At 31.6% G+C, this 27,596-nt stretch overlaps 2 protein-coding genes across 9 annotated transcripts in view; one reads left to right on the top strand and one right to left on the bottom strand.

Moving 5' to 3' along the window:
- LOC144852166 (uncharacterized) overlaps window positions 1-16,104 on the bottom strand; it is a 133,219-nt gene extending 117,115 nt beyond the window's left edge. Inside the window, exon 1 of the mRNA XM_078709916.1 lies at window positions 16,091-16,104. The gene's annotated coding sequence lies outside the window, so the exon portion shown is untranslated. The remainder of the gene's footprint in view (window positions 1-16,090) is intronic.
- The window catches only part of LOC144852137 (nesprin-1-like), a 156,642-nt gene that overhangs the window by 107,118 nt on the left and 21,928 nt on the right, over window positions 1-27,596 (top strand). For all 8 annotated transcript variants that reach the window (XM_078709861.1, XM_078709865.1, XM_078709864.1 and 5 more), the window contains 22 exons: window positions 185-409; window positions 3,535-3,663; window positions 5,298-5,456; window positions 5,651-5,863; window positions 8,501-8,620; window positions 9,818-10,009; window positions 10,507-10,935; window positions 11,942-12,268; window positions 12,556-12,744; window positions 13,204-13,341; window positions 13,649-13,788; window positions 14,032-14,224; window positions 14,663-14,971; window positions 15,871-16,004; window positions 16,125-16,326; window positions 16,725-16,853; window positions 17,068-17,265; window positions 17,732-18,034; window positions 18,222-18,548; window positions 18,882-19,202; window positions 19,870-20,184; window positions 24,435-24,601. In XM_078709861.1, the coding sequence (XP_078565987.1) occupies window positions 185-409; window positions 3,535-3,663; window positions 5,298-5,456; window positions 5,651-5,863; window positions 8,501-8,620; window positions 9,818-10,009; window positions 10,507-10,935; window positions 11,942-12,268; window positions 12,556-12,744; window positions 13,204-13,341; window positions 13,649-13,788; window positions 14,032-14,224; window positions 14,663-14,971; window positions 15,871-16,004; window positions 16,125-16,326; window positions 16,725-16,853; window positions 17,068-17,265; window positions 17,732-18,034; window positions 18,222-18,548; window positions 18,882-19,202; window positions 19,870-20,184; window positions 24,435-24,601 (4,859 nt within the window). The remainder of the gene's footprint in view (window positions 1-184; window positions 410-3,534; window positions 3,664-5,297; window positions 5,457-5,650; window positions 5,864-8,500; window positions 8,621-9,817; window positions 10,010-10,506; window positions 10,936-11,941; window positions 12,269-12,555; window positions 12,745-13,203; window positions 13,342-13,648; window positions 13,789-14,031; window positions 14,225-14,662; window positions 14,972-15,870; window positions 16,005-16,124; window positions 16,327-16,724; window positions 16,854-17,067; window positions 17,266-17,731; window positions 18,035-18,221; window positions 18,549-18,881; window positions 19,203-19,869; window positions 20,185-24,434; window positions 24,602-27,596) is intronic.

The following is a 27,596-nucleotide window of genomic DNA, read 5'->3' as shown; positions in this document are numbered from 1 at the left end:
TAAATATATAATGTATAAACTGTGTTTACGTTATTTCATACTGTAAAAAATGATTATGTCTTTAACAAAGAAATCATTTCTATTGACCCCAAAAAGTGTGTTGCTATAGTCTATTAAACTATGTTTTAGATTAATTTGTTTCTTTAGTTTCATATTTTAATCATATTTATCATCTTTTTTTTAGAAACTTGAAGAGGAGTTATCAGCACATCAAACTCTTGTGAAATCTATCGCCAGAAAGGGTCAAAGAAGACGTCACCGACTCACAAGCGCCACCAGTTATGATGGAGAAAGTGGGGGCAGTGACCAGGATGTGAATGAGATAAAAGCACGATGGGAGGAAATAAGCGCACTTCTTGGAGATAAGAAACGACAATTGAAGACATCGTTGGAATACACCAGACCTCAGGTTTTTATTTTTTCTTATATTATTCAGCAAGGGATTAAAGTAATCAGATGTTAATCTTCCATAAATCCTTTCATACAGGATTACTTTAATCATAAAACTATATTATTGAATAACATATTGTCAGAACTTTTATTAGGTTCTGTTACATATACCAAAGTTGTTTACATTTTGTACAAAAACCCACTTATCAATACAGAGAACCACATGTTCACATTCAAAAATAAATTCCTATTAATTAAACTCCTTATGTTGTATATAAATCTAGTTCATTATTATATCAGGTGAAAATTATATAGTATAAGCATGGAGGTATAAAAATCTATTATACCTCCATGGTATAAGTATGCAATGGGCAAGCCCGTAGCCAGGATTTTTACGGAAGGTTTCATGTTTTCCACAAATTCATCATAAGCTAAAGGTAAAGGTAAAGCTTTCACTGCTGATCTCTTGTTTGGGTAAAAAAAAATGGGAGTTTCGTTTGAATACAGGCTTGTCGGGTGATGACACAACTCATTAAAGGTTTCTCTGTGTGAGTGTTTTTTAACTTGAAAGATCAATCAAACAAACAACATGACTGTTGTTTCAACCTGACTTAATATTGCTTTGTTTTTGTTACTGTTCACTGAATGAGACAGCAAAACTGCTTAAATACTGCGATTGTAATATTACCGCAAAAAGGTGTTCTAGCGGAAGGAGATATTTAGATTTTCTTTTTACCGTTTTACACAGAATTATAACAATTGGCAATTTACTATAAAATTGTTGCAGTGGTGCATGCTTAAATCGAGTTGATTTTTAAAATAATAAATTGCGAATATTCAAGTATTTCAGTATGTTGTTGGTTAACATGTAACTTAGAGTTTTGTAGTTGCAACTCAGCCTGTTGCACTTGCAATTATGTTGTTATACAGTACTTGTAACTCAGACTGTTGTAGTTGCTACTCTGGTTGTTGTAGTTGCAACTCTGGTTGTCATGCTACAACAATTTGTTTATTTTGTAAAGCCAGATATCACAAAGCTATAGATAAACTTGTTCACCATATGTCCAAATGTTCCATCTTTTAACAAAGAAACGTTTAATATTTAAACAGCCCTGACGTATTATAATTGAATTCTGTAAATATTTGCCATCTTCCTCTTACATCAAAGAAAGTGAATGATCGGAGATAAGATACCATTATGCAATAGAGAGATTGGTTGAAAATAGTTATTTAGGCTTAGTATGATAACATACTTTCTGGTGATTTCCCAAGCCCAACAATATATTTAGTCTAACCAGTGGCCTAATAAGGTTCACTGACTGACAACAGAGAACTTGTTCTTTGTTACGAAGTTCCGTGCACATCACTGACATTGGGAAATAGGGTTAATCAACCAGGACTAATTAAAGTGTGATTCTAATTATTGTTTTCTCATTGATATGTCTTCTTAAAACAAAAACAATGGGTTCTATTCGCGTCCTTTTTTGATATTCTGTTTATCCAATAAAACGTTTTATTCAATCCAAGGGGGTGAAGGAATGGAGGTACAGTATCTCATATTAGGAACATTATACACCAGTAAATATTTGTCTATTGGATATTTTAAGTATTGTATGTTCTAGCTGTACCAAGATATCTAGTATGGAAGTTATTCATTAGGTATGTTATTGATATGAACTTTATTCTGGTATTATTAAAATCATAATTATATTGCTCAGTTTCAAAGAGATTTTGTTCCCTATATAGGCTATAATTAAAGAAATGTTGGTTTACAATGGTTTACCTATGCACATACCCTTATCCTTTCGGCTTTCAATTCTAGATTGGTCCGGTCCATTGTAAACAGGTTTGTATTTCATTATTATTATTTTATTCATATGATTTTATTCGAACTATAGGCAAACAATGGCACTGAATTGAAATCAATGATATTACTACCTCCTACCAATTCAGACAGTTAAAATTTAGATAAAACTTTTTTTTCATTTTAATCCGGGGATTACCTTACGTCTTGCATAAGCCACTCCAGCCTTATACTATACGTGTGAATGTATCCTTCAATATAAATTGTATTACCAATAAATTCTCTTTGATAGTATATCATCATTTTGTAATTACTAAGGTTTACTGGTTTTTCTTAATTAGTTTAAGTGCTCTTGGTTCTTATGAAAAGAACGTTTGTACACTAATTAAACACCTACAATAGCACATTACTTAATTACATTTAAAAGAGTTGATGCACACAAGACCACTGGCTGAGTCAATTGTTAGGATAAACAGTTTGTGTGGAATCTGTCACATGTGCTGATATATCTATATATCTATCGTGTTTGTTACGATTCGTTGGTAGGCGTGCCATTTTATCACCATGTGTAAGTGCCAGACTAAATTCTTCAATGAAATTTGCACATGAATAAATAAAACCTTTACTGTAAAAACAATTGCAATGCAATCAATTTTTTGTGGGAAAATTCCTTATGACGGTTGTCTCGTCATTTAGTTAAGTTGTGACAGACTTAAAGGGAAACCAACTCAGTCATAACACTGCCCATGTCAACTTTGTCCTAGTCAGCCCAGCCTCATGTCAACTCAGCCCCAAATTAACTTGTCTCCAAATCAACTTGATCCCAATAAAGTATAGAAGCTAAAAAGTCAATATTTTCCCTAATTATTACATTTCAAAATATACCTGTATGTTTTAGATGTTAGGCTGAGTTGATGCGAGTTCAAGTTGTCCAAATTTATGGCTAAATTGAATAGAATTTGCTTCAAGTTCACACTCTTTGCATTCCCATTTTGTAAACGACTTTCAGGGATAATATTTTTTATTGTTAATAACTACAATTTATATTTCCCAAAATGATTTTAGATTATTCACCAATTTAATTTAATATGAACAATTTCGTGTGTGGAAAAACAATGACAAACAAGAATAGTCAAATAAGTAAACCTGTCAGATGTACTGTAAGGTTGAAAGCTTAATAATAAAACAAATCACAAAATTCAAGCAAAATCAATAGCAGGTGGTTTTATTTTTTACACTGACATTTAAAATTTCTCTACTGCTAAGCTATTGAAAAGTGTTTTATTTTATTCTCATACATTATTATTATCGTAATCTTTTTGTATTGCACTTGATTGCAGGACTCCATACCCTCTTATCGACAGTCTAGGAGATCAGTGACGTATGATCAAGAAGACGTGACATCTACAGAGGAACTCAAGGCTTCGTTAGGACACTTGAATCAGTGCTGGGAAAAACTACAAATGCAAGTAAGTACACATTCAAGTCTGCTTTACTCGTAACAACCTCAGTAAAATGTAGTGCCAGTCGGGTTTCAAAGCATATATATAAATGAGCGGTTAGTGCAGGGGCACCGTTTACCTTACCTAGGGAGCCAACAATATCGGCATAGGTTCGAGGCAGATTCACTCCTAGTTCTGGTGTTGGTTATCTCGGAAAAAGATTATAGTGTACACAGTTTACCCTTGTGTACTTTATAGAACCCAGTTCATAATTCGAGACAAGTAGGAAGTTACCCAGGTGAACTGGTTTACAAAATAGCCCTGTATCAGGGGGATTACCACCTTTCTGATAGGATATTGGGTTATTTGCTATTGGTAATCCTTGGCCACATAAAATTAAAAAAATGTTTACTCACATTTAACAGCAGAAAACCCCAGTACTTACAGAACGGATTAAAAATATATAAAACACTAATATGATAAATTTAAAATATTTAAAAGTATTCAAATATTACAAAATAAAAAAGTATACCTGTCAAAAAGGTAAATATAGTCAACTGATATGAGAAAAGAACTCTTTTTTTTTTTGTAGCAAGAACTTTTTTTGTAATTTTAAATTGTCAAACAATAATATTATAAAAATAAAAATATACAATTAAATTTAATACAAATATATGTCAGGAATCGTTCCAAAATAAATCATTGATGTCTGTATTAAAGCTATTGTCTTTACAGCCATTATGTAATTATGATGGTGACTTTGGATTTAAGTAATAACAAACTTGAATTAAAATAACACCTCATCACTATTAATCAATATTAATCAAAGTACCTGTTGCCAAATTGTCTGAGCTCATATTTTAGCATACATTATTGTACTATTGATGATAATAGCTGAATTGTTAACTTGTAATAAGGTATTAATCACCATCAAAGTAAGAGAATATTGAACAGTTTTATTCACACAGGTGATATAATTATGGGATATTAATCAAATCTTCATTCTGTTTGTAGAAAGGTATGCACCTGATTTATCAATGCAACAGCCATTTGAATGTCTACATTAATTGTGTGTAACACAAAATCTGGCATGTTTTTAGAAGCATCTAATTTTGTAAAAATAAACAGTGATAAAGAATGATAGATACATTAATAAAAAGATGATTCAATCAAGCTGTTTTAAATAATGAAACCATTTTACTGCTATAAGTGTCATTAGGAAATGAAAGAGGTTATTCAATTCAGTTATATCATTTTAAAATATATTTTCCCTCACATATGATATTTAGACTGAATCTTCTCTGTAAACAAACAGAAAACATCAAGATAAAAATTATCAGTACATTGTAAATGTAAATTGGGGATCAACCTGCGACTTGCAGCCTACTAGGCTGAATTGCGCACAGGTGTGGACGACACATACCACAACTTTCTACTCCCCTAAGGGGAGTGCACACAGTTCTCCAGTTTTGAGTCATTATTTGAACTCGTTCTACCACCAGAAAAATAGTCGAGGAGTGCCTTGAACCTGTGCCGAATGTTTAGCTGTGGTTTGCGGTGCCCCTGCCCCCCAACCGCTTGGCCACTCGACTCAACTTAAATCATAAAGTTTACAATAAAATAATATATAATAATAACGTGTGTTTTTTTTGTGTTTAAAGGTGGATGATAAACAGACACAGTTAGAGCAGGCATTTGAGTTCCAGGGTCATTATCAAGAAGCGCTTGAGACAGTTTCCAAATGGCTGGACAGTGTTCAGGTTAAGTTATTCAAATCAGACCAAGGCAAGGACGCACAAACGCAGTTGGATGAAAATTCGGTGAGTTAGGTCAAACTCAAATCAAGTTTAAGCATCCTGTCATACTTTAAAATTTACCTGCTTGTTTCCTACAAAATATAATGCCTAGATGTACAATCTGTTTTCATAATACAAATTTGTTTACATTTTTATTTTATCAGTTATTCATTATAAAATCAATAAAATTAATTCTTGTTTTTGTTTTTCTCTTTAAGACAATCCAAAATGAACTTCAATTATTCCAAGAACAACTGAAGGTGATGAATGAAGCATGCGAGGTGATAGTTGCTGAAGCCGATGTACGAGATCGCAACCTGATCACTCAAGCATTAAGTGATCTGAAAGAGAGACTGAATACATTAGAGAAGGAAGCACAACAGAAAGAAGAAGAACTTGTGAAGAAAAATAAAGAATACAAAGATTATCAGGTACTGAAAATAAATCTCAAGAATTTAGAAAGAGATGATGTATCGGAGAGGTACATTTGGCCATGTGTGAAGAGAGTGGGCAAGTTGTGGCCATAACATCTGTGTATATTTGGGACTTTCATAGTCCATAGTTCTTGTGGTGGAATAAGTCTTTTCAATTACTAATGTGCACTCTAGAACACAGAACGTCTTATAAAATAGTATTGGTTACCCATCAGTGGCGTAATGGCTATGAACGCTGACTGGCTAAACCCATGGCCCCAGAGCTTAAGGAGCCTCAGAGTATAAACAGCAGAATACAATTACCCAGCGTTGGAGAGCCCTTGTGTTTTGCCACTGTTACCCATGTGTTCCATTCATAGAGAGTGAGATGGTATCAAGATAAGGGATGTAAAACTAGAATATGTTCACGACCTGTCTCTGCCATATCGCTTGTACCCAAGATGTTTTACTCTCCTTATCTCATCCTTTGGATGGAAAGTAAAGAAAATGTTCACAATAAGGAACTTTGTAAACTACAGTATTACAAAAAAAGTAGGAATCAATATCGCCTGGTGTGCAGATGGTGATGGCCCAGGCTGTACTTTTATGTGCACTGTGGTTGCTGTAGAGCTATAACTAAAATAATTTGCATCTGATTTTTAAATGGAAGTGTTGTTCCTTCTAGACCCTTAGTATATCACCATGGTTGCCAACCTTTTGATATGAAAATACAATTCAATACAACATTATTCGTTTAACTGTTGTGAATTTGATAGAACTGGGACACATTTATATTGATTACCATCCTAGATGTTTTTATCAACCCACAATTGCAACATAAATCAAATGGAAAACACTCAGACAATTGATATAAAAACATAAAGAAAAGTGGGTCAAGGAAAATATAGCTTATTTGAAAGAATTGAAAATTGATTATCTTGCTATTTTGCTTGTGGTTATTGCCACACATAACAAGACTAATAAAGTACATTACAACAACAATCAATTAAATTTCATAATTAATTTTTAAAATCTAATTAAAATCTTATGAACTTTTTATTATTTTTAAATTAAAGTTGCAATTGTGTGACTGCTGCACTATTTTATATTGGAAATTTATTAAGTAGTGTCAGCAATTTGGTGTAGAGGGTAGATTTAAACTAACCAAAATCTCAGACTTTAATTTTACGTTTACGTATAATTATATAACCGCTATGTTTATGTTCTTTTAGGCCCTACTATTTATTTCCATTATTCTGCCAATTTATTGCAAAGGCTGGTGCACACTGAACATTTACATGCGAAGCATCAAGTATCAAATGAAGCCAGTTGCGAAAAGCTAGAAAAAATTGGCCATGGAGTATTTCAAGCGAATTCACATGCAAAACTTTCACAAGCTCCGAATTCACTGCGTTGAAGTTAAAACGTCATATATTTGATGTTCACACTGTAATAATTTGTCGTTGCTTTACGTGTAAATTGTGTGCACCGCCCTTAAAAGAAAAATCAACTTGAAACTTGTCTATTTAAATATTCAATGAGAATAATTAAATTAGGAAATGCTTTCTGCAGGTAACACCTTAATTTGGTTACCTTTGTTTTTCTTCAACAAAAAGAATCTAATAATAGTTCAGGAAATCATATTATACATCTTTGTTGAGTGGTAAGATCACTTCAAACTTACCAAATTAATAATCCACCCCCGCAATAAAATGTCATTCTTTTTATTATCATTACTTCTGAAACCTTTCGTTCTTTAATTTTCATATCAACTGAATACCAAAAACATCCGGCTAAGTAATCAAGTCTTAAGTTTCTTAGTGAAAGTGGTTATTTTGTAGATTACTAGGAATTGAAGTAATGTTTTAATAACACACATTACATTAATATAACAACTAATGGATTCAAACTTCTGAGATTTTTTAGGTTTAACAATAAAATTATTATTATGACCATTTCAGAAATAGTATTCACCACCCACCTTTCACATTTCAAAGACAAAACTGTACTTTCTATCTTGTGATGGGTAAACAATGAATGAATTCCTTCTTAGTAATACCAACTCCCTGGTAAAACCACAAGATTTTGAGCTCTTTTGTGTTTTTATTGTTTCTATTCTGCTATTGTTCTTAACACATTTAAATTTGAATACATATTTTAAATACACACCTTCTATTGTCTGTAATATAATGACAGTGATTAGTGTTCCACTATAGAAGTTATTTGTTGTCACTGTTATTGATAAGGATTTTAGTATGTGAAAAAACATGTAACAGTGTTCAGTATACAGAAATAGGTTTATGGAGTAACTATAACTTATATGTCAATTGCTGCAGAGTTTGTAGATGTTGGGTTTATTTTTGTATGTTTTTGAGTTTAAAGTGATTAATTCCATTTCAATTGTTTACTTTTCAAGTACTTACTTTGTAAAAATAAATGTAATAAAATTACATTTTACTGCCTTTGAGATTATGCCTTTTATCATCAATACACTTTATCGTCGTTTTAGACATAGCACGTTCTACTATTTTGTGCCATTTATTCCTGTTGTGGGCCGGGTGTGTCTCAAGTGAGCCATTGTAGTTTAATTCTGTCATCCTGTCTTTGCCTATAACATTTATAATAATATATTCATATTTTCAAAATAATTTTTAGGATGAAGTAAACAATTTCCAAATGTGGTTGAACGACACAAAAGAGATGTTACAAGACGAAGATGAGGGAGATCAAGTGGACGGTGCTGATGGAGTTGAACAGGGTCTTATACTTAACCAGGTACAGTTTAATATTCAAATTAAGTGCAAACATTTTTAAACAGGTGCCACAAAGACTTAGAGATCCTTGCATTTTACATTGCTCACATAAAACCTTAACCTATGCACTTATAAGGTGAAGCTTGATGGAAATAGAAGTGAATGTTTAAATTTGTATTGTATGCAAATTATAATATATGTAAATTATAATATATGCAGATTATAATATTTGCAGATTATAATGTATGCAAATTAAAAGTCGGTAAATTATAATGTTTGCAAATTATCAGGTATGAAAATAATCAGGTATGGATTACAATATATGCAAATTATAATATATGCAAATTATAATATATGCAAATTATGTGTTCTGAACTGTTTCTACAGAAAAGAAGACAACAGTTTCAGGTTAGATTCCTTAAAATAATCATTTCCCATAAAATATCATAGAAATTTTATATTATATTTCATTATTCACATTAACTTACAATTTGATAAAATTACAAATACTATTTTCATATTACTAACAAAGAACATACAATATTGTTAAATTTCACATGATCATGAAAGTATTTAGTCATGTTGTCATGGTTACCAGTTATACATTCAATGATTAAAATACACTTTCATTTACTGGAGTCCTTCCAAGCTTTGACTTGGAAATTAAATTACAAACATTAATATAAATTTATCAATTTCACTGTAGTGTCACAAAAAATGATGAAAAAACATGAAGACACAATTTTTTTAAACATTTCAATTTAATAATAGTAGTATGCAGTTAACAATAGTTGATTTACATTTTGTCATAATATAACTAAATACAGTACTTTGTTATCATATAAGTAATATGTTTATGTTACATTATGTATGTATTCAAAGTGACTCGGGAACTGCTTATTTTACTTTGAATGGAAACCATTTTCACTCACTTATTTGTACATTTTCTTGGTATACATATGCACATATTTTTGAGGCATCGTTTCAGATTGTACAATTCGTCTATGTGATTTAATTGGCTCAAATAACAGCGGATCCAAGATTTTTCAATTAGCGGTCCCCAGCCCTTAAAAATAGCATAAAATGCATAATTAATTTATTATATATTTTGTTGTTTTCTTGAAATTCTAAGGTGATTGGTTCTGGTATAGCTGTTATTCCAAGAATACCTCCTTTGCAGATTTTAATTAACTATATAAACAATTGTTTATATTTTCAGAAACTTGAAGAAGATCTTGTAGAATATGAAGGTAAATTCCGTGAATTGATGGACAGAGGCCAAGAGCTACAAATCAACAATCCACAAACGCCTGTTGCTGTCGACGTTGCTGGACTAAGGACAAACTGGGAAGAGCTACAAAGACAAACAAGTAACAAAAAAACTCAACTGCATCGCAAGAAAATGTTTCAGGTAAATGTTTTATTTATTAAATGTATTCATATATGTATATTGGTATGTTTTTTAAATTAATAAGTAAGGTACTCACAAATTGGTCATGAAATTATTTATGTACATTATGTTATAGCGACCAATTTTTAGATTAATTTTTTTGTTTTGTAATGTTTATACCAATTATGTACCAATTATTTTAATCACTGGTTCCTTGTTTAGGAACAACTGCCTAATCATATTCAATTTAAAAAATATATATATTATTCATTTTTGTGAACCATAAATGACCCTCCAATTTAGACTAAATTTGGAGAGAAAATATAATAAATACATTGTTAATGCAATCCGAGTATAATCCCACCCCTACACCAAATTTCATATCCACACTTGGTCATATTATAGTGTAATGCTGTGTAACAAATGTATGCTATATCATTAATGTGAAATAATTAATATGGTTATACATAATCATGATTTATATATTTAAAAATTATATTAAAATTTAATCATTTCAGGAACAGTATCACAAAATCATTGATGATTATAGTGATTATTTAACAACGGCAGAAGAGAAACTACGAAAGGATGAGGTCATCGCAGTTGACCTGGATGACTTGAAAAATCAACTTGACAAACACAAGGAATTCTTTGGAGATGCAGAGACACACCATCTCCTAATCGAGTCAATTGCTCGTAAAGCTGATCCATATACTCGTAGCCTTTTTGCATCCAAACAAACATTCCTTGATAAATCAACCAACCAAATACAAGCGCGAGGTACAGTTCGTGGACAGAATCTTGAGAAAATTGTCACAGAGTGGTCTCAATTTGAGAAGAACTTTGATGAGTTAAAGGGATGGCTAGGACACGTTGAAGTTCAGCTTCCGAGGAGTGTGAGTCATGAGAATATGGAAAATGTTCAGAAAGGCATTCACAAATACCAGGTACTTTATTCAAATTTGTTAATATCGTACTGCCTGTCACGATATTACTGCCAGACACAAACACAAACTTGTAATAGTAATATGTTTAAATGATTTAATATTCCAACAAATACAGTTCGTTTCAAACGGATATAATTCAATACACAATAACAGTCCATGTGATTCTGTCCGTGTACTTCGGCGCTCACAATTAATTGTTCCACAGTGTTCCAGTCCTGCAATGATCACTAGAAGACTTTATCTTCGACGTGCCTCTACACTACTTCTTATTACAAATAACTTTATACGGAGATCAGCTTCTCCTCCGACCATCTATTGTAACATAATAAAATATACATTTTCTAATATTTAAGATTCCATAAGTAGAACACAATTATACTAGTACATAAATAGTTTACAATTACTCTTATAACGATAGTAGTACTCACGGTCGTTATTTCCCCACTTGGGCCTATTTGAGTTCACAGCTTTAGCGTGTAGCATTAGCTACCTTTTATTTACGTACTCTGAATAATGTGTCTTAGCTAAGGTGTACAACAACACTCTTTTAGCCCACATCTATTCTCTACGACCAGTACTGTGCAACTACTAATCTAAACCCGTGGTAGAACATTCTATCCTGCTAATTTGCATAACAAGTGATACCGTGTGTGCAAGTGAGCATCCAATCAGAGACTGCCACTTGTTACATACATAAATATAAGGAGTGTTCTGTACTAATTAACTTCTATTGTATTGTAAAAATATCGTAACGTAACTAAAAAACATAAATCTAACTTATCTCGTGACACTGCCACAACCAAATTTGTATCTTCATATCACCAAAGTTGAAGCTACTGGTCTTAGTCACATCTTAGAACTGCCATTTCTTTTTCATAAGTACTTCCATGAATGGATGACTCATTAGGAGCAGGAATTCTAGTTGACCAAACCCAATTCTGCTTATACTTCAATCTTAAGATAAATTACCATGCAAACTTTTAAATTATATGCATTTTCTTTTCAGGCCATGAAAAACATTTTAGGCGAAAGACAAGCCGCCATGCAGCAAGTCCTTGAACAAGGCCAGTCACTACTCAAAAACATTACTTGCGCAAACCTAGAAAAGAAGCTGTCCAATTTCAGTGACAGATGGAATGGGCTACAGAACAAAATTGACACAGACTTAAAGAAGCTTAACACACTGTTAGACGAGTGGAGGTCATTCGAACGTGAAAGCCAAGAGTTTCTACCGTGGCTGGATCGGTCACTAAACCAGCTAAACGACTGGAGTGTGAAGGCTAATCAAGTGGATGATTTGAATGCATTAGCTGCCTTAGTTGATAGATTTACAGTAAGTTTTACTTGGAAATGTATTCATAAAATGTCTGATTAATTTCCTTTTGATTTTTTTTTCGCAATATACCAAGTGTCCCCTTAATAATTGTTTCTCCTGATAGGTGATTTATTGGCTGTCATTAATTGATTAGTGAAGTTTCCCCTTAACTGTTTATGTCCCAAAGAATGGAGGTTTTTTTAAATGATTTATCTCTCTTTCCCTAACCAATTTTTTAAAGGATCATGAATTGATTTTTATTAACCATCAACGTAAACCAATAAATATTTTTCTTTGCAAAATAGGAATTTCGTAAAGAGGTTGAGAACCATGTTCCAATGAAAGTGTCTGTCTGTAGTCACGGAACGCAGCTTTTGCGGATCAAAGAGTTGAAACTTCACAGGATTCGTGAGAAGCTCAGCAAAATAGAACAGGAATGGTCAAACCTACAAAACACCATGCCTGTATTACAAGACCAATTACATCATCTTCAGGTTTGATACTTTCTTTGTCTATCATACTTATTTCAACAATTATATATATTTTTGTCTTTTTTTCACCATAGTTTGTTTATTGTTTTATGTTTCTCACTCCTGAGGACGATCAAGAAACTCCACAGTTCTTTTCAGAACTATATACAATTTATATCAACTTGTTTTATGTTTATTTAAAAAAAATAAGAAACAAAAAAGATAACAATATTAACACTAATAATAATGTACAGTGCTAAGAACATCGAATAATAAGGATTGAATATATTGTATGTTTATAAATATAATTGATGTTCTGGTAAATCCATTTGTCTCAAAATTGTTTACCTGAATCATTGCTTGTGCGAAGTCAAATTAAGTTTATATAATGGTACATAAAATAAAGTAATTCAAGATTATATTGCAAATGTGGAGAAGGATCCTGCCACTGATATTGATATTAATTTTTTGTTATTCTTGCAGATGGAAATGCTGCCATCTCGGCAAGCTCTAAATGAATTAATATTATGGATTGAAGCACTTGAGAAACGGTTGAAGAAAGATGTTGGCAACGTATTTACAACATCACAAGAAGTGGAAACACAGTATAAAAGATATATGGTAAGATCCTTTAACAAAATACTAAATAAAATTGATAGTATATTAGTAGATAATATGTTTTAGTTAGAAAATGAATAATTCATGGAAAGCAGAGACTGTTAGACTTAAATTGAAGCTGAAAGGGTTAGGTTCGGAAAGCCTTATTTTCAGCGAGATATCTTCTCTGCTTATGGATAAAGTTTGAGACAATTGATTTGGTCCTTCTTTGTTGAGAAATGTATTGACATTTAGTTGATTTGTATGTTTTGTCAATATTATAATACTGTATAATATGCACAGATTCTTAATAATATACATATTTGTTTAGGGCTACAAGATAGACCTGTCGGCTAAGCAGCTTACTGTAGACTTCGTCAACCAATCAGTTCTTCAGATCAGCCAAGATCTTGATCAAAAACGAGGTGACAAGACAGACTTCGCAGAAAAACTAGGCAGTATGAACAAAAGGTGAGTTCACTGAGGCTTTTATTATTCTTGAAAAAAGACTAACAGTCTTTAGTAGTTAAATAATACCGTTTCTAGATAGGACCCAAAAAAATGTCCCCTTAATAGGGTTAGAAGTAGTGTTAAAACATATCCTCTCTTACACATAGTTGTTTTTTAAATAACAACATCTTTCCACCTTTTTGGCCGCATCTTTCCATTGATATGAACATATTTGTTTCTAATAAATCTAATTTGCATATTCAGGTGGCAATTATTAAATGCCAAGATTTCTGATGATGTGAAAACGTTAGAAAAACTTTGTAATGATTGGAAAGAGTACGAAGCTGCAGTTCTTGACATGGTCACATGGCTTGATCAAAGTGATGCCAAGATCAGGAAGTACGACAGACGATGTGGAAATGAGATGTCTGTTCAACAAGCTGTCAGAGATTGTGAGGTAAAATAGAAAGCTTTTTGTTTCAGGGTGTTAGAGGGTACATAGAAGGAGCTATTTTAAAAAAATATCAAACATCAGAATCTATAGTAAAAAATGGGTATGCAAAGCATGTGACAACTCATTGACTCTTAGTAGTAGAACCTAAATTGTAAATTTATGCGCTATTGGGATGCAAAACAAGCAAGGTATAGAACCGGGAGATCACTTGAAATATTTGGATAATACCACGATTATTGGGAGATTTGGTAGGCCTGTTATAATACTATGTTGAATGATGCATTGTGAGATTACCGACAGGTCACTATAACCAATTAAAGTTGTTGATGTTAACTAGTTTCCTCATCATCTCTCCAATTATTATATTTATGTATGTTAAATCCAAACCTTTTAAGAATTTAACTTTTTTAAAGTGTTAAATCGTCTTTTGTTTGTCTTTAGGTCATGTCAGCCCTCCTTGAAAAAAAAGAAGATGACATTGAAAAAGTTCGAGAGATGGGTTTAAAAGTTGCTGACGAGACAGCCGTCAACCAAACCATGATTACCATCCAACAATCTAAAATTAGTTTAATAAATTTGTTGTCCAGACTCCAAGTTGTTCTGAAAGGAGTTAAAGAACAGTGGAACTTGTATACCGAGTCATTACAGACTGTATCACAGTGTCTGGGGGAAGCAGAATACTCAGCAGGCAGGGTGAAGACTGTTGGTGGCACACTTGGATCTTTCAGGCTACAAGTTTATAAACTAAAGGTACCGAACTTGTTCTTTAATTATTTTTTTACTGTGTACCTAGAGGACAATTAAATGTTGAATACAGTAGAACCATTTTAAGGGGACATCTTCGAGCCAGAAAAGTGTCCCCTTAATAGGGTTAGCTGTAGTGTTAAAACATATCCTCTCTTTCGTTTCAAGGGAAAGTGTCCCCTTAATAAAGGTGTTCCTTGAATATGGTGTCGCAAAGAAGGGGTTCTACTGTAATTAACTTTATGTTATATTTTAATGTTGTAGTAATAAAATAATAATAATATATTTATAAGCATGATGTTTTACCATTTTAATTTTTGTATTAATCAAATATGTAATGCAATTTTAAAACTTTTATTTTTTTATACTATGATTTTCAGAGTATTGAATCAGTCAAGGTGATTAATAAATTAATAACTAATTAACAACTGAAGAATTAATTAAAGTGATTGCTGTGATGATTTTACTAATTTATTTTTAAAATAAAATTTTTATGTACTCTCTTATCACTTTCGTAAAATAAAATAATAATAATAATACTTCTTTTCAATGTGATGTGATGTGGTAACTGTTTCTCCTAAAATCTAATAAAATAGTACAATAAAAAAAACTTTGAACTCTGAAAAAGTTGAACAAAACATTTTGGTCTGACATGATTTTATTTTCTAACTACTTGTCTTTAAACTGACTTTTTTATTTTAAATGCATAAATTACAACCAGCTTTCAAAATAGTGACACAATATCTTCAAGCAAACTTTTCCAACTGGTATTTTATGAATGTAATTTAACATAATTTCTATTTCTATATCTATTTTATTGTAACTTTTGTTGTGAAAAATTAACATTAAATAATATTATAACAAAATCTATAATCTATTAAATGATTTATATATTTTAAAAACAGGAACTACAAAAGGAGTTTAAAAATAACCGAATTCATTTGAATCGACTGACAAAACAAGCCAATCAGCTGACTCCTGCACTTGAGAAGCCAGTTGCCGAAAATATTGAGAGAACAATCGATGATGTCTCTAGAAGGTAGATCTTGTTTTTATATTAACTAAAATGACCTCTTTCTTATGTACAATACAATTATCAATTATTTAGGAACAATTCTTTAATAAAAAATAATGAAATCAATATAATATAATGATTTAGATGGAAAACAATTGATGAGAAAATAAGAGACACGTTGAAACAATTTGAGAAGGCGCTGGTGATGTGGCAAGCATTTGAAGAGAGGTATAGTGACATCAAAGATTGGGTAATGCAAAAGGAACGCACATGTAACAGACTTCTAGACAATAACAATGAAGCAGATGATCAGACTGACTCAGGAAATAAACTTAAACAATGTGAAGTAAGTAACAGTATGTAGCTAGAGAAGCCTAAAGCTATGTCTACACTATCAAACTTTATGTGACAAAAAATGTGATGTTCCCATATTTAGACACGGTGACATCATATCACTACCATATTTGGGCACACATTTTTTGTTAAACTAGTTTGATAATGTAGACAGAGCTTAAGGGAGGACGCTGCCCACTTCCAATCAGGTACCCATTTGTGAGAGCCAAAGAACCCTCTTCATTATCATGATTGATTAATTAATGTAGGTAGCTGCAGCATTATTATGTTATAATAACAAACAACACTATTATTTGGTTACAGTTGTCCATGGAACATTTATTTAGTTTATTTTTAAAATCTGAGTAATATCTGTTTAATATGGCATTCGTATATATTTTTTATTTTTAGGATTTGTTAACAGACCTCAGTAATTACCAAGAACTTAAAGATCTCAATAGCTTTATACAAAATCTTACCAAAGAAATGGACACACCCACTGCAACAAATGTCATAGGTCGACGCAGAATGATGGAGCAGGTAAATTCCTATAACAATTCTAATATTTGTAAAAATTTCAGAGTTGAATTTTGCAAAGTATCAACAATTTGTAGGAATCAAAACAGTACACCCTGTAATGCATAGCATAAGTTGTACCAATCTTCTAACAGATTTTATTGGTGAACTTGTAGTGCTAAAAATTTAGTTTCTAATGAATTTTATATAAATATTCTTTCTTATTCTTGTTCAACAGAAAATTGACAACATGAAACAGTCATTGTCACGACATGTGTCAAGCCTACAGGATGACATTGATGCACAGCAGAAGTTCTACAGTAAAGCAGAGGTGATGCTAGAATGGTTGTCAGACCAAGAGCAGGTCATCGCTAAAGAAGATCCTAATAGGTCATCAGATGAAAACTCAATCCGTGATAGGATGGATACTTTAAAGGTAGGAATAACACTTTGAAAGTCTTCATTCATGTTGAAGTAACTTGTATCGCGACTGCTAGAACAGATACGAACCATTGCACGCTCTACAAATTGTAAGATATCCAATGTTGAAATCAACTACTGTATTGATTTTAAGAGTATTGCTAGAAGAAGACATTGTAGATCACACCAGTTTTTATGCTGTCCCCAATGCCAAATTTAGGGATTATTTAGTACTGGCTTTCACCCATTTACTATACCACATTGGAAAAACCTATTTAAACAAGCACTAGTAAAGGAATAGGATATTAAAATCAAAATCATAATAGAGAAAGGTAGCTCCAACACTGACTCCTCAAACTCTAGTGGGATTCTACCATTTTACTGGAGCAACATAAAGCAAGTTTTTATATGCTAAATGAAAAAAGATGCTAATCATATTTTTCACTACTTTTGTTATTTATCTATATATTGTATTTTTACAGAGTGTCATGCATGACTTCACAAGCCATCAGCCCCAGTTGGATGGTTTAAACGACCAGGGCTACAAGCTCAGCCTAAACCAACTGAATGCCTCCAGTCTGATTCAGATCAACAACCACTGGAACAAGCTGTCTGTAAAGGCTTCAGAGAAGTATCGCAACATGCAGGCTGTTCTGCTACAACATCAAAGCTTTGCTCAAAAGTGTGACACATGGATGATCTTCCTATCACAGACTGAGAAGAACCTGGCAGTTGATATTGCAGGCAACTATGAAGACTTGCTCAAACAGCAAAAAGTCTATGCTGTAAGTTTATAATAAATTCCCACTTGATTTTGCCTTTCTGGTCTATACTTGAGTTTTTGGATCTATTTCTTAAACACAGATAATCTTTCCAACATTTTTTCTGTTTATTGCATGTTGGTACAACTACTTGGTACTAAAATATGACTACTTTAAACATTCCATTTACTTGAGTCCTCATCTTTTACAGCATTTTGAAGCAGACATTTTCAATCGTCAACAAATTCTCTTCTCAATTGTCAATGATGGCCTGAAAATGATCCAAGATGGGGAGATAGATGACCCTGACGAATTCCAACACAAACTGACATTGTTGAGCGAACAATGGCAGAACGTGATCAAACGAGCAAGCCAACGTAAGGAGATTATTGACAGAAACATCCACGACTGGCACGTGTATCAGGAACTCCTAGAGAAGATGAACGATTGGTTTATGTACATTGAAGGAGAGATTAGACACTTGGAGTTTGATACTGCATCCATTGAGACACTACAGAACTTACTTGAAGATGCTAAGGTAATTTAATAGTTAATCATATACTACCCATCAAGAATGCTAGTAATTAGCAAAAAGAAAGATAAGAAAATTGTGGAAAGATTTCCCCAACTAAGACTGAAACTTTTTGCTTGAAATAATATCTCCATGTTGGTATGGAGACATCCTGGGGACATTGTATTTATGCATTGGCAATTTGTCGCCCTCTTTCTTTTACGGTTGAACGCTAATTCTGGATTGTATGCATGCAGAACAGAGATCATGTCTTTACAAAAGAGAAACTTAGTATTTTAAGAGTATTAACAAAAAATGTGTTGAATTATTTCAAACAATCTGTATTTCTTCTTTTTTTAGGTCACGCAAAAGACTGTATCTCTCTACGAAAGTAAGTACCTCTCACTTAATGAAGCAGGCAAACACTTATTACGTAACACAGACCGTAATGCATCATCCATGATCCGCCAAAAACTAGCAGATTCACAGGCCCATTGGCATAAAATTACCACCACGTTGAAGAGGAATCTTCAAGGGCTGGAGGAACTTGTCAATGCCTGGGAGACATCAAATCAAAGCGTTGAAGATATTAACACATGGCTTAAGAGCATCAGGACAATGTCATCAAATCCATTGCCTGTCATTTATGATGATATGCTGAAGATGCTACAGAAATGCAAGGTAAAAACACATTTTATTCATTGTTATTATCTGTAACTAAGCAGAATGGTGAAAGTTCAAATTTTCCCCTAAAAACATGACCTGTGCTATTACATGTGCATAATTTATTTTATTCATAACTTTTTATCAGAATTCATAATAATAATAATAATAAAGAGATATTACAGACATTTATCGATAGACTACCTTTCTAATTCTAATATACCAGGACTCTGTTCAAACTGGACTACCGAAACTCTAAAAATAAATTAAAAAGTTCAAATATCTTTCCTTCTGTTAAAAATTCAGCAGATTTTCAAGAAAACCATGCTTTTTATGCCAGCCCAAAGATGTCTGATTTTGGGAAAGAGATCTTTTTAAACATTTCTTTTAAAAATGTTTCTTTTTTGTCTTTTTCTCATAACTATTTAAACCATTATTTACATCTACTTTTTGTTAAAATATTGATAGTAGAGTGAGCCCTCTATAATTATCTTTCTTCCAGGTCAGTAGGGATGTGGTAGGTGTGCATAATTTATCTGATTACTTCCTAATGTAGGAAGACTTTACAAGTACACTATAGGGATTGTAAGGCCATGTTCTTATAATCTATTTATTATTGTTTGTCAAGATGGAAACCAGGTAGCAATATAATGCACAAATGAAAATGGCTCTTTTATATTTCCAGGAGTACGAAGATTGCTTCAATAATTCTCGACATAAGCTTGATCGGTTAAACAACCAGGAAAAGAAATTAGCCGATATTTTAAGTCCGGATGATATTTCAGTGTTGCATGAACGATTGCTGTTACTCAGCAAGCAATGGGATGAAATACATCATCAAACTTGTCAGAAAAAGAAGAGGATTGTTGAAAAGCTTAATCGATGGACGCACTTTGGAACGAGATATAAGGAGATCTGTGATTGGCTGTCGCAGATGGAAGCTAGAGTATCTCAGAATGGAGAGCATAGTATTGAAGATCTTTTGTACAACTTACAAGAGGTAATATTTATTTATGTTTTTTATGGTATTCATTATTAATAATTATGAAATTCAAACTGATTAAAAAGGTCAAAATAATTGTTTTTTTATTATTCATTCATTCACAAATATCTTATTTCAGATTTCCATTAATAAATAACAGAATATAAAACAGTCACTGTAATTCTCATATTAGTATTTTTTTTTAACAATTTGAACAATAAATAAATATGAATAAATTATTTTACATTATTCAATATTTATTTTTGTAGATTACTATTTACCATTATATTTTGTTAATGTTTTAGAGTTTAATTTATCAAATAGTTTTGTTGTTCATCAATTTAGATTTCAGAATTTTTTTTTCAGATGTTTTTTTAGATGTTTATACAGTATCTTATAAATTATTTTTTGTCTTTCATAATTGTAGAAACTAGTTAGTGAAACCGAAAGTTGTCAAATAAATGTTTAGATATATAGACGACAGAAACATTTCCGAGCTGTACTAAGTGAAAAACTAAGAGTATATAAAGGCAGGGCTTTTCATTGACTTCCTTCCCTATCTTATTCATCGTCCAATCACATACTTCAAATCAAATTCTTATTTCCTGTTAATTTTAACGGTTTGTCCTTATGAATAGCAAGAAGATTGTGTAAAATTTTATGCAACTTTGTTTGTTGTTGTTTTTTTACTATGGTTCTTCAGTGTCGTGTCTGGTTTTAATTGTAACTTTTGGGTTATTTGTTCCAACATGGGAACAGTCAACGTGTTTTGTAAGTACGGTAAACGTGTGATACACGTATTGTGCGATTGTGAAAGTTGTCATGCTAGGGAAAGGGAAGCGTTCTGGACTGATTCAAATATGCAAATAAAATGGGTAAGCATAGTATATATAATTTTAGATGCAAGTTAAGGATGAAATGTTTTGTTAAATTTGTCTTTGTAATGTTAAAAAATGTCTACACATGATTCTTCTTTTGTTCTTAACACTTTGTCCAACTTCTCTCTATCGAAGAATATACTGTAAGAGCTTATTTGTATAATTAATAATGTCTTCTTAATATTTAATTTTATTTCTGACTTTACACTTTGAGAAGATTAATATAAATCGATCAACCGTAGCATTAGAGGCAGCTGTGTATGTATAGTGAAAAGTGTAAACATATAATATAGTCTTATGCAAGTCTTTTGTCAACACGACCATGAAGGATATTAATTGGTGGTAAAAAGGTGGTAAATTACAGTATCCTGTCTCATATAATTACAAACTTTGCTGTGGATAGGCTAATATATAATGCATGACATTTAAAGCTGGAAAGAACTTAGTAGTTTGACGAAAAAAGAAATATTAGTAGCTAGGATTATGTTGTATAAATATAAACGAGGTTTTGAGCAGGTAAAATAATAGCATAATATGAAATAAGATAAGAATATACTTCATTTAAATATATATCTAACTACTGGAAATAAAAATTTAGTAGTTTGACAAGAAAATAAATATTAGCAGGTAAAAATATCATTAGCGTATAAGAATATTATTAATTTTAATTTGTATGTTCTGGTATGGTGTATTATGAAAATAATTTATACATTTTGCGAACAGTAGTCGTTTGCTAGTTTCACAATCATTTATACTAGCTTCTTGAAATTGAAGCCTTAATTAACTTACAAATTATTAATAATTACACACTTACTAATTTAATTTCTCAATTCCAAAACCTGTAACAAAGATAGATTACTGTCAGTTAAGATTACTACATGTATTCAGGACAATAACTTAAAAATTGTGGACACTATCGTGTAAACAAAAAAAAAACTATAAAATGAAACAAAGCAAATACTATTATAATTATATTTTGCCAAGTAATAACAAGCACTCATATTTAAAAATGGTAAAAGCAAGGTAATAAATTCAAATATCCTTGTAGTCAGTGTAGCTTTTAAGCTGGTTTGATTATACTACTGCAACCTAAATGGAAATATATTAAACTAAGCACAGAGAGTCAAAATATCAAGTGATTCATCGACATAAGGTTAATTATCAGTCTACGAACTTGTTCAGAGCTATAAAACATTCATATGTCATGAGATATGCTCTACACAATCCATTGAATATTATTATGTACAAATATTAAACAGACAATTGATAAAGAGTTGTTTTGAATTTGGTAAGTTAAAGTAAACACGTTTTATAATAGAAACAATTCAATCATTATCTTTGTTATAAAACATTATTAATAAGTCATGAGATACATGTATGCTCTACACAATTCATCTGATATCATGATGAATATGTAAACATGTTATTAATATAGTTTAAACAGACAATAAAGAGTAATTTGAATTTGGTAAGTTTAAGTAAACACTTTTTATAACAGAAATAATTCAATCATCACCTTTGTCGGTAGTTTTAACTTTCTTGATCACCCTCATACACAAAATGTTATACATAAATAGAATAGTTATTAAAACAAGTGTAATCAATTAAATCAAACAAAATTACAATTATTTTAAAATTAAAATAAATACATAGAAATAATAATACTATTTTGAATTGGAAAGAAATTGTTTGTATGTTAATGTACAGTATGCTTTTATAACAAAAGATAGTGTAAATACATAATGATATACAAATTGTAAAGACACTGTGGAGTTTGAAATCATTTGAATTAATATAAACTTGAATATCCCTTTGGAGCTCTAGTGGTCTAATTGTAGGGTGTCTGCATATCAACCAGAATATTCCAGTTCATGTCTTGTTGAAGTGACTTTCTTTGCTTTGCAAATTTCCCCTACACTTTGCAGTTTCTTTTTTTATGTTAAAATCATAAATATATATTAATAATGTATACAAATATTTTATTGTCCAATGACAGTCACAACTGTCACATTTTTTATTACTGTATGTCAAAATTTAGCCAGTTAATTTAAATAAATTTAATATCTTAAGATTTAGAATGCAATTTTAATTGGTTAAAGTAGTTAAGATTTAAAAATACCATTAACTGAATCCTTTGATCCAAAACTAGTGTTCACATTGTTCAATGTTGAATATAACATATTGATTGGCTGATGAACATAATTACCAAGTATGTGAATATTCCATAATGAGCAACGACCTATTAATTAAATTACAAATTCAAATTGGTATGAATTATTCATGTATTTACATTCTTATTCAACGGTAAATTTAAAAGAACTTCTATTGGCTACAGTAATTCAATCATTATATCAGAATATGACTCATCAATCTCATGCCAGTGACCTCCCTCTCAATAAAATGGAATCATCTGTAGAAAATGGATATTATTATTATTGTTTAGGTCATGTAGAAGCCACTGACATTTTATGTGGATTTTTAGTCATTCTCAGTTAATGCTAGTATCTCGGTTAAGTGCGGTAGTTTTACAAAATGTTGGATAACGCTATACTGAGCCTTACTAAAGGCGTAAAACTGTGGAAGGTACGTAGTTAGAATTCCTTGTGTGTGATTTAGCTGTCTTGAATAATAGGTTTGACAGGAGATGTTGTAGTTATATTTTCTGGTTAGGATAGGAGGTTTAAAAAGGTATTTTCTTATCTGACATATAACTTTTAAGCATTTTTATACTGACTTGTAAAATTGTACATATGGATATATTTTGTTAATATTTAATTATTTGTTTACTTTTTAACTGCTAAAAATGAAGGAACTTGCACATATGGCAATAGGAGGGAATTGATTTTATTGAATCACTTGACAAGTTATTCTCTTCACATCTGCTATTGTGTCTAACAGTCACTCATCACATACTCGTGTTTGTGAGAATGCACAACATGACTTTTGAGCTTGACAGCAGCATATAGTCTAGTGGTACCATGGAGGTATACTACCATGAGTGGCATGTTGGGAAAATTAAAGGTCGCTATTAAATCGACCAGAATGCGAGGATATTTTTTCATTGTAGTTCATATCTAAATTTAATTGGTCAGATGTTTGTCTCCCTTATCCAAAGCTACTTCACTGTAATTTAATACAATTTTAATTTACCCAAAATTTGGTTTTGTTTAGTGCTTTTATACTTATATAAAGAATAAGATACAATGAATGAGTGAATAATAATAATAAAATTTAAAACAAAAAAAAAACAATGAAGGGGAACTTTCATTGTAACGGTTTTTTCTTTTATATTTTTTTCCTTCTCCAGATATTTGAGTAAGCAGTATATATTACAATGCTATATTGTATTGTTATTAATATTGATTACATTTAATATATTATTTCCTACAGGGTTTCAAAGATGAAATTGCAGTAGCTGGGAACAATAAAGACCAACTAATCGACTTGGGTGAACGCTTAATGAAAGCTAGTAATGAACTCAAGTCCAATGACATCGAATATAAGCTAGCTAAACTCAACGACAGATGGCAACATCTAATGGAACTCATCATTGCAAGGTTAGTGAGACGAATTGTACATTATGAAATTGAAATATTTAATGTCACATTTCAAATTTTACAACAGTACGCTACACCTCTTCCTAACAGTTCCCCTCTTCCTCCAAGTTCCCCTCTTCCTCCAAGTTCCCCTCTTCCTAACAGTACACCTCTTCCTAACAGTACACCTCTTCCTAACAGTACAACTCTTCCTAACAGTACACCTCTTCCTAACAGTACACCTCTTCCTAACAGTGCCCCTCTTCCTAACAGTTCCCCTCTTCCTAACAGTGCCCCTCTTCCTAACAGTTCCCCTCTTCTTAACAGTTCCCCTCTTCCCTAAAGTTTCCCTCTTAAAGTTATTCTGCGGATATCATCAGTAAATGCCGCTTAATGGTGAGTGGTTTGCCTAGCCATGATCATCACTCTCTAAACGTTTCAATGTTGGTTTAATTATACATTACAAAACTGGAAACCTATACATTCAGAAACTCCCCATAAACTATACTTTTTAAAATGTTCCAAGTTTTCCTTACTTTCTATGCATTCTTGAAACTGGACTTTCTGGAAAACCAGAAATTGTTCATACTCTTTATCATCTCTCATGCCTCACCAATTAAAATCATAGGAATTAAATATTAAAAAGATGGTTGAGAGTGACGTCCATCAGTAATTGAATATAGTTTTGAAAAAGCATCATGAAAAAGGCAGAAAGGAAAGAACAATATTTACTCAATTGAAGCTAAATGAACTTTAAAATGTAGATTATTGCTTACCTGTAAGTCAGCAAAGGTTTATCTGACTTAACTTAACAGGTGTGGTTTAGTCCTTGATATATACATACACATACAAGAAAGTACATGAATACACTAAGGACCAAGTGCTTACCCCATACTTAGTTTTTTTAAACCCTACAAACAATTATTCAGTATTGGCAAATTTGCATTTGGCCAACTCTAAATCCACAGTATTTTCATACCAAAATTAATTTCAAAGCACAGAGAAATTTGCTGCTTTCGTTGAAAAGGGCACTTTGTGCAAAACAGGGATTCGTTGGAACCTTCGAACCCCACTTGGCTACAGGCTTTATTTGTTGTCCTACGTACCCTAAAATAAAGTTAGAGTTCCTATAAACAATCTTTAATCCTTTCAACATTACTTTACATAAGCTAAATTTCTTTAAAATCTAACCAATGAGAACATAATGTAAACGGCATTACTGTCTTTGTCTTAAGCTTTGAGCTAAGAACTGTTTAAATATGCAATCACCCTGATTTGCATACAGACGCTGCACTCATCAGACAATAAGATATTCATGCTTTTAGGAAAAACAACATTAAGTATTATATCCAGTGTTATAAACATTAACATATTTAATAATGCATATGATAATAAAAATAATGAACTTTACTTGAACTTACATAGTAATACTATTACTAAAATAATGAACAGTGCCCTCATATATAGTTTTTTCATAACATAATTCTTTGCATACCAGTAGGGGCCTACACCATACAGTAACAGTATTTAAACATGCGTAATACCATTACATGCATAGCCTACAGCAGATAGCTGTAACCTTTCTTTTTCTGACATCTACAACTTGACATATCTCGATGCTATTATGCATGTATTAAGATAATACTGTAGAATATTACTGGTGTTCTTGAATTATTTATATGGCATCCACTTCAAAGGCTTTCCCTCTTTGATCTTTGAAGTGTCTTAAATCAATAATTGTACTTAATCATATCAATACCAGCTGGTGAAATATTAATAATAATTATTATTATAGATACATACTGTAAATTACAACCCTTTGCAATTTCACACACTGTGTAGAAATTAAGCATTGTTTTTTTTTGTAATGAATCAGAGACAATGAATGGTGTTGCATTGATGTGATTTAATTAATCAATTCTATTGTTAAAATTCAGTGGAGTTATAGTAACTTGAATTGGAAAGATTCCAGATTAGTTACAAAGAAGAATTACAGTTAGTATGCTTAAAGGAATGAAATGTTTGCATTCCATTATTTTAGGCTCAATTCAGTTCTTGTATTTTCTCTTATTAGTTATTTATAAATATAATAAGTACCTTATATTAAACATACTTCTGACCACATAGTAGAAGTCTATTTGTAGATATAAAGTTTGCGGTACACCATGTACATAGTTCTGAAAGAAATGTTGAGTTTCTCGATGTTTTGATAAACATAAACTTATTTAAATCCAAATATTTTGTTCTCAATTTCGTAAACAAAAAGTGTGCTGTTTATATATTTCTTTGTTGGCTATTTCACAAACAAATCTTGCACACCTGATTATGAAGCAATCCATTATAACAAAGCCTCAAATATCCATCTATTATGGTAATCCTTGGAGTTAGCACTTCACCACCTTATACAGTGTTCTACTTTCCAAAATGACCATTTACTCAGGACAAACACTGGTGATGGAATTCTGTATAGTATTCATATTCAAATCATGTACAGGGTAATTCAAGGGTACCGTATGTGACAATTCCAAGGTTTGAATACAGGGAACAGATTGTGTTGTTTATAAAAGAAGAATTAGGCCAAAATTCCATTTTACATGTAGAGCTAAATGAAGTTGGAACTTCTTTATTATGCAATAGTTGATCACTAGAAAGGGCTAGAAATGTGTTGGTATATCTTTTTGGTGTTATTGTCAATTGGCAGATGTGATATATATGACAAGTAAAGATGATGGTAGGTGACAAAGATTAATGATTTACTGCTAACATTTTCTTGATGGCGACTGTCACTTCTAATTTGAATTTCCACAACCAAGTTTAGTAAACAGAGCTATGTCTTTTTTCATCAGAGTTAAACAGTCAGTTTGTTTTGTATTTAAACGTGAGAAAGTTAAATCAGATATACCTCTTCAACCTAAGCCAAAGCACATCAGAGTTTTATTGGAGTTTCATCCAAGTTTTATCAGTTTCATCAGAATTGTATCTGAGTTTCATCAGAGTTTTATCAGAGTTTTATCAG

The sequence above is a fragment of the Antedon bifida genome, chromosome 9, assembly GCF_963402885.1.
Source record: "Antedon bifida chromosome 9, ecAntBifi1.1, whole genome shotgun sequence".
NCBI lineage: Eukaryota > Metazoa > Echinodermata > Crinoidea > Comatulida > Antedonidae > Antedon > Antedon bifida.
This window is presented reverse-complemented; position numbering and strand designations above follow the sequence as displayed.